At 35.3% G+C, this 15,473-nt stretch overlaps 2 protein-coding genes across 4 annotated transcripts; one reads left to right on the top strand and one right to left on the bottom strand.

The window, feature by feature from the left end:
• Nucleotides 1–34: 34 nt before the first annotated feature.
• On the bottom strand, nucleotides 35–11,140 carry LOC107785816 (cationic amino acid transporter 1). Its single transcript, XM_016607194.2, has 4 exons — nucleotides 10,839–11,140; nucleotides 9,982–10,415; nucleotides 1,022–1,672; nucleotides 35–919 (listed from the first exon to the last, which is right to left on the bottom strand). The coding sequence occupies exons 2-4, from the start codon at nucleotides 10,403–10,405 to the stop codon at nucleotides 162–164; spliced, it is 1,833 nt and encodes a 610-aa protein (XP_016462680.1). The 5' UTR covers nucleotides 10,406–10,415; nucleotides 10,839–11,140; the 3' UTR covers nucleotides 35–161.
• LOC107785817 (uncharacterized) lies at nucleotides 1,783–7,431 on the top strand. 3 transcript variants are annotated; one of them, XM_016607197.2, is made up of 2 exons: nucleotides 1,783–3,912; nucleotides 4,980–7,431. In XM_016607197.2, exon 1 carries the CDS (start codon nucleotides 2,864–2,866, stop codon nucleotides 3,857–3,859), a length of 996 nt encoding a protein of 331 aa, XP_016462683.1. In that variant the 5' UTR covers nucleotides 1,783–2,863; the 3' UTR covers nucleotides 3,860–3,912; nucleotides 4,980–7,431. The 3 variants fall into 3 exon arrangements, with proteins under 3 accessions (XP_016462683.1, XP_016462681.1, XP_075091163.1); XM_016607195.2 differs by lacking the exon at nucleotides 4,980–7,431 and adding an exon at nucleotides 4,233–4,692 and having other exon boundaries at nucleotides 1,784–3,912; XM_075235062.1 differs by having other exon boundaries at nucleotides 1,786–4,874.
• Nucleotides 11,141–15,473: the final 4,333 nt, after the last annotated feature.

The following is a 15,473-nucleotide window of genomic DNA, read 5'->3' as shown; positions in this document are numbered from 1 at the left end:
TATGCTTGAGAAATACAAGGATAGAGTTAAGTACAATACAGCAACCGTCAGTAGTTTACTTTTAGAAACGGAGTCTGTACAATGGACTAACATAATATGCATGAATAAGACAAATAAAATAGGAGCACTAGGAACATAACGTTGTAACATTTAGACACAATTCAGTTGCCAGAAGCAACAGGAGGAGCACTAGGAGCATGTTTTAACCCATTAGAGCTAACTGCATTTCCTTCTTCAATATTACTCTTCCACCCTGCTTTGCTCCTTTCCAACTCCTTTGCGGTGTCATAAGAAGCATGTAGCCCAAAAAAGAAGTAATACACCAAAAGAAACCCTGTCCAGCCAGCAAATCTTATGAACGAATCTTTATCTATTGAGCCTAGAAGGAAAATGTTTATTGCTATTGATGCTGATGGCAACCAAGGCACAAGAGGCACGCCCCATAGCTTTGGATTACGAGCTTGAGGAACAAATATGTAAATCCCCGCAGTTGCCATAAACCAAATAGGCAGAGTAATGCAGTATGCAATCCATCCATTCTCACTAAGTCCCCAATAAGCAGCCGTGGCAATTGAGGACCCGAGGATGAGCAATAGGCACGCAATTAGCTTGTTGCGGTCCGCGTTAGTAGTCACGCCGCTTGCATAGTAACGACGAACGAGGAGAGCAAGCGCCACGAGCATAAAGATGAAAAGTGTAGAGATCGAGAGAAGATTGGAGAGAATTTTGAGCTTCGTGAAGAAGGCGACGATCGCGGTAGCACTCATCATGACGGCCGTGGCATTAACGGGCGTTCCTGTTTTTGCATCAACATAGGAAAACCAAGGAGGCATCATGTGAGTCCGTGCAATGTGAGTGAGATAACGCGCCTGACCAACCGCGCCTACAAGCAATACAGATGTCATTCCTTTCAATGCACCTGCAACCAATGACAATGTCAGAAATTTTGTTAAGAGTGTTCAAGATTTAATATATATGTATAAAAAGTAATACATGAAAGCAGTTGTAGCTCTGCCTCTACCTGCAGCCACAATGTATTGCGCCCAACTCCATCCAACAGCTTTGAACGCGACAGAAAACGGAGCATTAGGATCAATGTTCTGATAAGGCTGCATAAGACAGAGCGTTATAGCCAATATACAGTATATAGTGGTAGTAATCACCATAGAACCAACTAGGCCAATGGGGATATCTCGAGCCGGATCCTTAGTTTCCTCTGCCATAGTTGAAACAGCATCAAAACCAACATAAGCAAAGAACAAAACTGCAGAAGCTTTGAAAATGCCACGAGTGCCAAATGGCGTAAAGGGGGTGTAGTTCTTGGTATCCGACTTGATTAGGCCACAGATGATGATGAAAATAATCACGACGATGTGAATGATCGATGCAACGTAGTTGAGACGAGAAGATCCCTTTGTGCTGCGAATTGCAATGATGCAGATGATGAAGCAAACACCAACTGCGATTGGGTCAAGTTGGTTGTAGCCCTTGGCTAAACCGTTTGCAGTGATGAGAAATTTGTCAGCCCTGAAGTTCAATAGAGTTGCAAAGTAGGAGGTCCATGAACGAGCTACTGCAGCTCCACCAATCACGTATTCGAGGAGAATATTGCCAGCAGCAATGAAGGCTACGAAGTCACCAAGCTCTACCCTCAAGTAGGCGAATGAACCACCTATATAAAATCAAAATTTCAGAACTTAGTAAATATTCCTTAACAAAACCTCGGTCAATATTGTTGAAGCCATAATTAAGTAAATAAATATGTGTTTTCACTAAATGTTTAAGCAACCTCCACTTCCAACCAAGAGGTTGTGAGTTCGAGTCACCTCAAGAGCAAGGTGGGGAGTTCTTGGAGGGAAAGGATGCCGAGGGTCTATTGGAAACAGCCTCTTTACCTCATACTAGGGGTAAGGTCTGCGTACACACTACCCTCCCCAGACTCCACTAGTGGAATTATACTGGGTTGTTGTTGTTGTGTTGTTGTACTAAATGTTTAAACTTTTAGATGAGATAGTTACACAATTTAAAAAATACTAATTTGCATTAGTGATTAGACTTATTGCAAATTCAAGTGTCAAAGTATAAGTACTACTATCACGGATATTCGATGGAGATTATCTGTCAAGGTTCACTTCGTCTAGACACAAATTATTAATCTGCGTGCCTAATATTGTAATGAAAAAAATAGGGATACATCGATTGTTCATGTCGTTATACAATTCTTATTCTGAGATTTTCAGTCAAACAAACCATAGCATTAATTTCTTTTAGTTTAATCATATTACAGATAGCCTATGAACAGAGAAAATACTTATAAGTTGCAGTGAACGATTGTCATGTGATAAAATGTTGAAGGGTTTTATGCAAAAGCTAATTAAATGTGGAACAAGATTTTGCTGATCCAAATGCAATAGAGAAACATTTTACAATTAGTTCAAAATAATTTGGATGGCGAAAGAATTATACTCCAACTAGTTAGGACTTGAACTATATGCTTTGAAAAATGAAAATAAAAAAAAGTGTAGAAGAAGGTGTTACTTAGTCGAGGGTATAATTGTAAATAGCTGTTAGAGAGTCGGCTAATTATGTTAGATATTGTTAGGAGTTAGTTAACACTATTACCTTTTCTTATAAGTAGTTAGTGGTTGTAAAGCTATTATTTATTCAAAACATTTTCATTCTGCTGATCAATATACAGAGCTTGCATGTGCGCTCTTGCTCTCTCTTCTTCTCCCAATCTAGGGATTTCAATTGTTGATCTCGCTTAAACTTGACATGGTATCAGAGCTATTAGCCACAATTGTGAGCTAATTACCTTCGATTTTGTTGTCAAATTGTTCAATGGTAGAGTCCGATCTCAACAATGGCGAAAACAGATCTCGATCACAATCACATTTTGTATCTTCATCCTTCAAACACTACCCGAGCGCCGATAGTCTCAATTCAGTTGACCGGAACTGAAAATTACTCTGTTTGGAGCCGTGCGATGCGAATCCAGTTGTTAGGAAAGAACAAATTAGGGCTGATCGACGGAACTCTAAAAATAGAGGATTTTGAGGAGGATCTGGGTCATCAGTGGGACAGGTGCAACGCAATTGTGCTTGGATGGATAATGAGCTCTGTTTCGAAGGAATTGTTAACAGGCATAGTGTATGCAAAAGATGCATATCATATCTGGGAAGACCTGAGAGAGCGTTTTGATAAAGTCAATGCATCTAGGGTTTATCAGCTTCACAAGGAGATTGCAACACTTTATCAAGGAACAAACAGTGTTTCTGTGTATTTTACCAAACTCAAAGAGTTATGGGATGAGTACGAGAGCATGACTCCTCCAAGCTGTGACTGTAGGAGATCTAAGGATTTCAATAAACATTTGCATAGGCAAAAGCTAATGCAATTTCTGATGGGACTTAATGAGAATTATGAGCAGGCAAGGAGTCAAATCCTTATGACTAATCCCACTCCAAGTGTTAGCAAAGCATATTCTATGATAATTGAGAGAGAAAGTCAGAGATCATTCTCAAATGTATCTATGGTAGGAGAAGGATCAGAAGCCACAGCTTTTCTGTCTACAAAAGGAGGCAGTTATCCAAAACCTAAGAAGAATTGGAACATTCAGTGTGAATTTTGTAAGATGAAAGGGCATAGTAAGAAGAATTGTTATAATATAGTAGGTTATCCTGCGGACTTCAAGTTCAGAAAGAAAGGACAGGGCAACTCAACTGCTTACAATGCCAATGTAGGGAACTATGCACCAAATGTTCCTGGACCTAATGCAGGTAGAAATGATGATGGAGACACAGCTGCTTTGAATGAGATTCCTAGGCCACCAGTGTTTACTACTGATCAATACAATTAAATCCTCATAATGCTAAACAAAGAGCCTTCTCAGGAAAATGGCTAATATGACAGGTACTATTCATTCCTTTATGGCTAGTGTAGCAAAGAAGGATTGGATTATAGATACAGGGGCAACAAACCATATGATATCTGATTTAGATATGTTACATTCTGTTCGCAAAGCTGATTCCTTAAGCAGTAAAATAGTGCAAATGCCAAATGGTTAGGTGACTTCAGTGTCTCATGTTGAGGACTGTTTACTCTCGAAAGATGCAGTAATGAAGAATGTATTATTTGTTCCTGATTTTCAGTATAACTTGATGTCAGTATCAAAAGTAACTAGAGACCTTCACTGCTCTGTTACCTTTTTTCCTAACTTTTGTTTGTTCTAGGACCTCTCAAATGGGAGGGTGAAGGGAATTGGTAGAGAGAAAGGAGGGTTATATCTCTTTGTTTCTGATGCTGACTCAATAAGCAGAGGATTGATTGTTACTGCAGAGGAGAAGAACATTGATGTTTCACTGTGGCACATGAGATTGGCCCATGCTTCTGGAGGAGCTATAAGGAAATTGCTTGGAGCAGATATTAAAGATTATAAAAGTGTAGTTAATAAGTGTGGGATATGCCCCTTAGCTAAACACACTAGATTGTCTTTTCCTTCTTCAAGTACTAGCAAAACTACTGCAGTATTTCAACTATTACATTTGGATGTATGGGGACCTTATCATATTCCTACTTTTGATGGTAATAAGTTTTTCTTAACTGTGGTTGATGACTTCTCACGTGTAACTTGGATTTTCTTATTGAAGTTTAAGAGTGATGTGCTCCTAGTCTTGAGAAATTTATTTAAAATGGTGCATACTTAATTCAGTACATATGTACAGTCTGTGAGATCAGACAATGGTGGTGAGTTTGTTAATGCTAATTTCATTGCACTCTTGAGGGAATTGGGCATTGTCCATCAGAGGACTTGTGTCTACTCTCCTCAGTAGAATGGTGTAGCTGAGAGAAAACATAGACACATCCTTGAAATTGTAAGAGCCATAAGATTCCAAGGCCATATTCCTTTGAAGTTTTTGGGACATTGTATCATGGCTGTTGTTTACATCATTAATAGATTACCTTTTGTTATTTTGCAGGGTAAATCACCTTATGAGCTGTTTTATGGTAAGAAGCTTATGGTTCATCATTTTAGAACTTTAGGTTGTCTTTGTTATGCAAGTGTTCTGTCAAGAAGTGATAAGTTTGGTGCCAGGGATGTGAAGGTTGTCTTCATGGGATATTCCAATGTTACAAAAGGATATGTCCTCTATGACTTGCAGAAGCAACAATTCTTCATTAATAGAGATGTCACATTCAGAGAAACAGTGTTTCCCTTCAAGGACAATCAGACCAGGATCAAACCTGTATACCTTCTTATTTCTTTGATTCTGCAGAAACAGCTCCACTTAGTTCTAGATCCCAGAATACTTCTCCATTTGCAGCTGATGCACCAATTTCAACTGAGTCTCCACCTACAGTTTCAGTGTCATCACCAGTTATCCCACCTTCTAATTCTCACTAGCTGGATGATTTATCCTTCACTTTTGTTGATAACTTTGAGGAGACCTTAGTATCTCTACTAGTTGAAGAGGATACTTCTCTTAGAAGATCTCAAAGAGTCACCAAACAGCCTTTAGGGTTACAGATTATGTGACTACTACTTCTACTAAACAGCCATATTCCATGTCTCATTATGTGTCTTATAATCAGTTGTCCAGCCCATACCAAGCCTTTTTAGGTGCTCTCTCAGCTACATCAGAACCTAAATCTTTTCGTGAAGCCTCTAAGGATAGTCGATGGGTTGATGCTATGAGTGTTGAAATCTAAGCTCTACAAGACAACAAAACTTGGGAGTTAGTTCCTTTACCACCTGAAAATCACCAATTGGGTGCAGATGGGTGTACAAGGTGAAACTGAAGGATGATAGGGAGGTTGAAAGTTTAAGGCCAGATTAGTGGCTAAAGGATACAGTCAAACTGAAGGTCTTGATTATCATGAGACATTTTCACCTGTGGTGAAAATTGTCACTGTTAGAACAGTTCTTTCTTTAGCTGTTATGCAAGCTTGGCATATCCATCAGTTAGATGTGTATAATGCCTTCTTGCAGGGTGATTTGCATGATGAGGTGTATATGGAATTACCTCAGGGATTCTCAAGCCAGGGGGAGTCCAAGCTAGTATGCAGACTTCTCAAATCCCTGTATGGATTAAAATAAGCCAGCAGGCAATGGAACTTGAAACTCATAGAGACACTACTACAATCAGGCTTCAATCAGAATAGTCTTGATCACTCCCTGTTTATCAGAAAAGAGGGAAGCAATGTAGTGGTGATACTTGTCTATGTAGATGACATGTTAGTTACTGGGAACAACCTGAAGATGATACAAGACACAAAGGAGTTATTGCACAAAGCTTTCAAAATTAAAGACTTGGGAGAGTTGAAATTTTTCTTAGGAATGGAATTCAGCAGGTCAAGCAAAGGCATTCTAGTGAATCAAAGGAAATATGCACTAGAGATTATATCTGATCTAGTCCTGGGAGATGCAAAACTATCCTGGACACCATTGGAAGTCAATATGAAGTTGACAGTACAAGAGTATGATAAACTGATAGAGAAGAAAGAAGATCATATTCTTGCAGACAGAAATCAGTATCAAAGGCTGATGGGAAAATTGTTGTATCTCACTTTGACAAGGTCAGACATTGCTTATGTTGTACAGACACTGAGTCAGTTTTTACAACAACCAAAGAAATCCCATTGGGATGCAGCCATGAGAGTAGCAAGATACATCAAAAGAGCGCCTGGTTTAGAAATTTTGCTCAACAGTAAAGGATCTAATAAACTCGTTATATACTGTGATACAGACTGGGCCTCTTGTCCAAATACAAGAAGATCAGTTTCAGGATTTCTAATCAATTATGGGGATTCTTTAGTATCATGGAAGTCCAAGAAATAAAGCACAGTTTCTAAAAGCTCAGCAGAAGCAGAGTACAGAAGCATGGCAAGTGTAGTTTCAGAAGTTGTTTGGTTGACTGCTCTATTGAAGGAGTTGGAAGCAGATGTTGCATTACCAGTTGATCTGTTTTGTGATAATAAGGCAGCTTTACAAATAGCTGCAAATCCAGTATATCACGAGAGAACCAAACATATGAAATAGACTGTCATTTTATTAGAGAGAAGATATAATTGGGCCTAGTGAAAGCACAGCATGTTAGATCAAAGGATCAGGTAACAGACATATTGACAAAAGGATTGAGCAGGGTACAACATGAATACTTGATATGCAAGCTGGGAGTGCTGAACATCTGTGCACCTACCAGCTTGAGGGGGAGTGTAGAAGAAGGTGTTACTTACTCGAGGGTATAATTATAAATAGTTATTAGAGAGTCGGCTAATTATGTTAGATATTGTTAGGAGTTAGTTAACACTATTACCTTTTCTTATAAGTAGTTAGTGGTTGTACAACTATTATTCATTCAAAACATTTTCATTCTGCTGATCAATATACAGAGCTTGCATGTGCGCTCTTGCTCTCTCTTCTTCTCCCAACTAGGGATTTCCATTGTTGATCTCGCTTAAACTTGACAAAAAGACAATCGATGGGCGTGATATTGGGAGGAATATAAATGTGTAAACGGATAAAAGAATCCTAACCCAGATGGCCACATCCATATATAACATTATCTTCGTTTTGTTTTTATGAAAATAGAAAAATATATGTTGCAAGGTTCGACACTCGTCAGATAATGGATTCATTAGTAATTAATTTTCACTTAACTATTTTTATTTATGATCGATTTTAAACTCATGAGGTACATTTAACTCACACATGACAAATCATGTGTTGCACTTACCATTATCCCAAAAAATCTACTCCAAAATTCAATCTCATGCTTCCCATGGTAATAAAAAACAATAGTTCTATTTTTTATTCCCATTTATTTGTGTCACAAACTATCCTTTAGTAGCCCCAGGGGCGAAGCTACAGTGTAGCAAGGGTGGTCAACTGACCACCCTTCGTCGGAAAATGTCGGAAAATTAACACTGTGTATATAGGTAAAATTTTGGATTTACATGTATGTAATACATATTGAACACCCTTACAACAATGAAGAATCATAGCTCAGTGGCAAAGGGTGGTCAAGAGTGCCTCATGGTCACGGGTTCAAGCTTCACTCTCCACAATGTTTATTTTTCTTGTTCAAGTTTGAACACTTTTGAAATATTTTCTAGCTTCGCCACTGAGTAGTCCCCCAAATATAAAAATAATTAAGAAGAAAGATCCTAAAAGTCAAATAATGCAGCCGTAAATGAGAATTCTAAGCATTCGTCAATTTTGACACTAATTAAAACATAAGCTGACCCCCAAAAAAATGAAAGAAAATGAAAAGTGACGTAGTTACGTTGGAGGCTTGTGCTTCCAATTTCAAACCTAAAATTTTGACTCTTCAACGCCCTACTACACTGGTAACATGGCCATAAGCCAGGTGAGAGATCCAATATTCCTGGTTTGCTAGCGTTGACCGCAGAAAAGGACAACCACAACCTTTGGGTTCATTACGTTTCCAATATCCGGCTGTACACAACACAAACGACATTTATATTATATTGGATCATTCCCCACTAATATTAGGGAGTATAAAGTAATCCTTATACCCCATTTGTGAAAAACTAATGGGTTTGTTGTTGTTGTTGTTAGAGAGTATCAAGTCCTTTAGTGGGTATTGAAAAGGAAGAATTTAATAATATCAAAACGTAAAATAATCACAGGTTTGAAAATAGTAGAAGATAGTGGCGGATCCAAAATTTTTAAATTATGTGTGCTCAACTATTTTTAATCTAAAAATTACTAGTGAGGCTGGGTGCTCAATTAATGTATTTATAGAAATTTTTTTTTTTTTTTATATTAGTAATAATCTTTAATTAACTCTAAAAGCAATGGGGGCTCAAGCAACCATAACCGATAGCATAGATTTGCCATTGATAGAAGGAGATACATAGGATCATGACTTTACACCAAAGTAGTAATAGGTGTAGCTGTATTCATTAATTATTTGAGATGGTTTTGTCATTCTTCAGAAAAATTGGATAGGACTTTATTGATGAATTTGCAATAAACAGAAAATTGACACTTCAGAAATTTCAGCCAAAATGCATATACAGTACAATTATATCTTAAAAGATTTTATACCCAAACATAGCTTCATGACAATATACCCCTAAGTTAAAGCCTTAGCTGCAAACAACACAATAATTAACACCAGCAACATGGTGGCAGGCACTTGGAAGTGACCGTGGGATTATTTAAGAGATGTAGACTTTTAATTTATTAAAAATTACTACTTTTTAGGATCTAGTTTTTCAACTCGAAGTAAAAGATTCCATAAACTTCGGACAGTTTTTAAATATATAGTGCAAATCATTGGGCAATCAAGGCAAATGCATGTGTACACTAGCTGTTGATTAGTATTTTTATTTTTAGAACGTCAAAAGATTCGTAATCCTAACTTTCTTTCTTTTTTATAATTCCATACCTGTCAAACGACGAAGAAGAAGAAGAAGAAGAAACAAAGAAATGCAGACAAAAAAATGAAGAAAACAAATCATGTTATAGACGTATATAATCCGCTTTCAAACAGTTGTCACTATCATTTAAGTCCCCGTTAATCCAACGGAGTACTTTGCCTAATATTTTTTAAACATATCCTCTCATCATATTAATATAGAAAAACGTAAATTCATAAACGCTTTGTATATTAAATAACAAATTAACTATATTTCGAATTTTCTTTTACTTGCGTCTACTTTACCATTGAGAAGTGATTTTAAGAATAGTGCGTAATCTACGTACACTTACACTATCAATGTATTATAAGCGGTGGCTGAGCTGAAAGTCTTAATACAGGTTTGGCCGAACCAATTGTATTTGTGTTAAAAAAAATTATTAAATATATACAAATATTAAATTTAAAATCGATTTAGTAGTTCTTAAAATTATTGTTCTAAAATCCAAAACTAATAAAATTGAAATTCTACCTACGCCTTAGATTATAAGTTAAACGATCCTTAGGAAATGAAAAGGTACTGATGATTGATTACCTGCAACCGGAATCTCAACGGCAAATTCAGTGTAGCAGAAGACGGAGAGCAAGGCGGAGACACCGGAAACGGCATATGACAGTACTACAGCCGGTCCAGCGTCTTGGCTCGCTTCAAGCCCCGTCAGTACGAAGATCCCTGCGCCTATCACGGCTCCCATCCCGAACCATATCAGGTCCCACCAATTCAGTGTCTTCTTCATTTCGTGCTGACTTCGCGACTTGGACTCTAACTCCGCCTCATCTCCCGATCGTGTCAGTACCCGTTCTATTAACCTCCTCGGCGTTTGCCTCAGCGCGTTCGCGTAATTGCTCCAGCTCTTAAATGACTCCTCAGGTAGAAAATCATCTTTTGTGCATAAACAATTTCTTCTCCTAATTCCTCCGCCTGATTCTGTAATTACTTCATCACTTTCTATCCCCATGCTTCACTTTCTGCATATTCCGAATATAACAAAAACTAATTAGTAAGTAGTACATTAATTAAAACCTGATTAAGAGTGAATGGCAACATAGTAATATAGTAAATGAAAGAAGAAAATTTCAGTATGAAAACAAAAATTGTTGAATGAGCTGATTGCAGGGAGATCATCTGTTTCTCGTTGATGGAGAAAACTTAAAAATCTTTTTGAATAAGGAGGACTTCATGGAAAAGCAACGTTGACTCCTGGTAATATTTAATTTTTAACTTCATAATTCAAAAATAGAAGAAAAATCTCAGATCCCAAAATATGAAACAAATAATATTAATGCAAAACAAATAGACCAAATTCCTTTCACTGCTTGAAAATATTCCAAAAAAATACTTGGAGAAAAGAAAATAGAAGAAAGAAAAGGAAGTAAAACCATATACAGTACCTATTAGAAACGGATTTTGGTTCAAAGCTCCAAGAGAATTCACAGAGACACAGTAATATGCATGTACGTATATAGACGAATAGTCGTGTACTATATATAAAGAGTTGTGTCCTATGTGTGTGTGTGAACCAGATCTCCTTGATTTGTCGATCGTCTGGCAAAAAGATAGTACTAATTAAAGAGCAACCAATAGTGTCTGAATCATTCTTTTAGGACTATAAATAGTTGGGGGTGAAGGTTGGGTAGGAGGGATGAATGTGAAAGAGTAAGATTGTTTTGTTCTTAATGTGATCGGACAAATTAAGATCCTGGACGAGTTGTGTTGCTTATTTAATCAATCAATAAGTTGTCAACTTGTCCTAATGTAAAAATTTAAATATGTATTGCAATAATTACTGCTTAAAACATAAATCTAACACATAACTGATACTCCATTCGTCTCATATTATCAATCGTGGTTACTAAAAATAATTGTCTCAAATTATTTGTCATTTTAAAAGTTCAAGACAATTAATTATTTTTTTCCTTTTTTACCCTTAATAATAATTGTTCTTGAAGATGGAAATAACACATAAATAGAATAAATAAATATTCAATGAAAGAGATTATATCTTATGACATAAATAAAGGTAGAATAGTCCAATCTCTTTCCTAATTAATATTTCTTAAGAGGCGTGTAAAAAAAAATACGACACATTATATGAGACGGAGGGAGTATAATAAAATGAAAGGGAAAAAACAAAGACCATACATTATCCTAGAGTTAACTCCGGAATCCCTTAAGTCAAATAAAAAAATAAAAAATATTTGACGCAATCAGTTGGACTTATAACAGCACTGACTTCCAGGTTTGCGTCCTCTTATCATCTTATGACTACTTGCGTTCAGACGCAAGTTGCTAGTCTTTTCCTGCTTATAATTAAAGGATATATAATTACATTATTCAGTTCAGCTGTGTTGACTATTTAGTTTTCCTTCCCTTAAACTATAATACTAAATTTTAAAAGAGTCTTCTTTCAAAGAATTTTAATTATTTCATCGGAAAAGGTCCAAATATGCCCTTGTACTATATGAAATTGAACACATTTGTCATTCGTTAATATTTTAGCTCAAAAATGCCATTACCGTCACATAGTTGGTCCATATATGCCCTTAGAGTCACACAGTTGGCTCATATATGCCCTTTTCGAAATGGAATCCACCCAAACTATTTAGCTCTTTCGTTAATTGTATTAAAGTGTATTACAAATTTCTTTACCTTTCTCTTTTCTTTCTTCTTTTTTCTTTTCTTCTCTTTTTTTTTCCTTTTTCTTTCTCCCTTATCCGATTTCCTTCATTGCTGATGTCTTCTCCATTTTCATCACCAATTTCACTTGACAAAACTCATGAATTCCTGCTAATTTTACTATCACAAACCCCACCACATTCTTTCCAAATTTTCGTATTTTCCATCACATTCAGCAAGCGAGAACCTCCATTTCCGTCACCAATTTTACGTGATTTTATTCCTAAAAATCAAACCTACACCACCAAAAGCTTCCCAGCAAGAAGGCTCTGGTTCTTCTGAAAAGAAGGAGATGAAAATTATCGGAGAAATTTTTTCGGTAGTGTTAATTCGGTGAAGGCGGGAATTCATGAGTTTTGTCAAGTGAAATTGGTAACAAAAAAGGAGAAAGTATCAGCAATAGAGGAAATCGGATAAGGGAGAAAGAAAAAGGAAAAAATAAAAAGAGAAGAAAAGAAAATAGAAAAAGAAAAGAGAAAGGTAAAGAAAAAAAGTACTACTAAAAAAGAAATAGTGTTTGTAATACACTTTAATACAATTAACGAAAGAGTTAATTAGTTTGAGTGGATTCCGTTTCAAAAAGGGCATATATGGGCCAACTGTATGACTCTAAGGGCATATATAGATCAACTATGTGACGGTAAGGGCATTTTTTAGCTAAAGTATTAAAGAATGACAAATGTGTTCAATTTCGTATAGTACAAGGGCATATTTTGACCTTTTCCGTTATTTCAATTATGAAAGAATTGAACCCACGAGGGGATAGGATCCCCTCCATTAATATAATGTCCAGTAATTCTCAATAGATTAATTAGATGATGACATGTGTGCAGCTGAAGTTCCAATGGCCTGGATTTATTTTATACTAATTCTTTCTTTATTTTGTTTTGTATTTGCTTAATTAATAAATAATGCTTAGAAAATAAAAATAAAAATTGACATGATCAGTTTACGCCATTTTTCTCACCTTCCTCCGCTAACTTTGTTCTCTTCTTCAACCTTGTGATTTTCTTCACACACATTATTACACTTTCACATTATTTTAAAATACCCAAAATCTCATTTGTTTCATATTTCTAGATGCCAATTTTCTGAACATTCATTTAGTAGAAGAAAATTCAATTGAGTTTCCAGAGAAAACATACCTTGTTTCTACATAGATATGATGAGAATTTTCTTAAATTTAAGATTCACAAATTGATCTTTGTTTGAAAAAAGAATGAGCTGGTCCATTTTTTGTCTCTTTAATAAATAAATAAATAACAGAAACTATAATTTATGAATAATGCAAATAGAAAACTCTAAAAACCACAAAGTAAATCCAAACCTTTGAAACTTCAATTGCACAGGTGGCATACATCTTGGTATTAGACTATTAGCTATTGAGAATTACTGGATATTAGAGTACCGGAGGGAATCCCATCCCTTGGACGAGAAACTATACATTATTAGAGACGTCCCAAAAATGAAACAAATAACTGAACGAAAAAATGTGTTTATTTCCTTTATCTTTATTTAATTTTTCAGCACCGAGCACCTTTGGATGAAGATATAATAAGATAAAACTAAATAACACCGATTTATAAAATGATCCAAGAAATCGAAGGAAGTGAAATCGTAAAGAACTAAAATTATCATATTATATAGAGGATAAGAAATATTACAGTCTAAGCAAATACAGCCACTTCATACCTCTCTTCTCTAGATCAAGCCATTACTTTGAAATAAGGTATCTTGCCTTAGTTACACGAAACACTTCAATCCACGTGGTAAGTAAAAAAAAAATGAAAGTTTACCTCCCTATTTATTATAAACTAAAATTATTTTAAAATATTATTTTCTATAGCTACCTTTTATATTTTATAGCAAAATAAGTATTTATGATATATACTACCATTGAGGCATGAAATATGTTATTTATGTTTTTCTTCTCTCTTTCTTTCAATTAACACAGATTCTCTCTCAGATTTTTTTTTTTTTCTTTCTCTCTTTCTTCTCTCTCTTCGAGCAAAATAGGCCAAATCATAGATACACGAAAGAGAAACAAATCATGAAAGAAAGTCTAAAAATCTCAAAATCATAAACATGAAAGTAAACATATAATCAAAAAAAAGGAAGCAGAGATACCTTGGGCGACGGAGAGATTGAAAAGAAAGAGGGATTCTTAGCGCGGTAAGTAAGAGGGAAAAGAGGAAGAAGCGATCGAATTGGAAGCGCTGTAAATTGTAATGGAAGAGGCACTAAAGCGATATAAGAAGTCTTGGCCGAAAAACGCCATCTCCGACGAACTTTCTTCTCTTCTTTGCTATTTAGTCACATACAATGATACAAATACATTGTATTCTGTACAAATTCACTCAAACACATTGTATTTTTATATAAATATATATTTTTTTGCATGTATTTATGTATTTCGAAGGTCTATATTTTTTTAATACAGCTGAATACACATGTATTCATGCATACTGTACATACAGTATGCATGAATATAAGATATAAATATTGAAATACATTGAATACAAACATTAAAATAGAACAGAATATAAACAGTGAATATATTTAATTTTAAAATACAGTAAAATACACTGACTAAAAATAGAAATACAATGAATACAAGCAATGAAATATATTGAATACAACAGTAATAACATGTATTAGGAATAACTAAAATATTGTTAATACAAATACATTTGAATACACTATATAAAATAGCGAATACAGTAAATACAAACATTGAATATAATGAATGCAACAGTAAAAAAAATATTGAAACACGCTAAATACAAAAGTTATATACAACTGAAAAATTATTCTAATTAATTGGGTTGATAATGAGGCATGTTAAAATTGATTTTGTTGGGTTATATTAGGAGTGTATCACGCTAATTGATATTATTTCTGTTGTTAGACAACTGGACATACCTATTTTTAAGGTGATTGTCGTTATTGTATTCATGAATACATGTGAATACATGCACGTACAGCTGGACTACCCTATAGCTATATTATGTATATGATAGTTATAGGAAGTTAATAGTCACTAAACAATAGTGATTTTTGAAAATTCCTCTAAAAAAATGGATACAGAATTTACAGCTACTTTACCTTAACCTGAAACATTGAGACCACAACGTCCTAAACCAAATCCTTTTGCTACCTTTGGGCCAATGATGCAAAACAATAGGGTATTTCGCATCTATACGCGGTTTTGGGGTTACAATTGAAGTTTTACCTACTTTGCAAAAATATTGCAAGTCTACCCATTTTACGATCAACTTTAGACTTATCGGGTCTGAAATTAAAAAAAATAATCTTCAATTTGTTGTACTTTAGACTTATCGGGTCTGAAA

The sequence above is a fragment of the Nicotiana tabacum genome, chromosome 17 (genome assembly GCF_000715075.1).
Source record: "Nicotiana tabacum cultivar K326 chromosome 17, ASM71507v2, whole genome shotgun sequence".
NCBI lineage: Eukaryota > Viridiplantae > Streptophyta > Magnoliopsida > Solanales > Solanaceae > Nicotiana > Nicotiana tabacum.
Note: the sequence above shows the minus strand (reverse complement) of the source record. Positions and strands in the feature narration are given on the sequence as shown.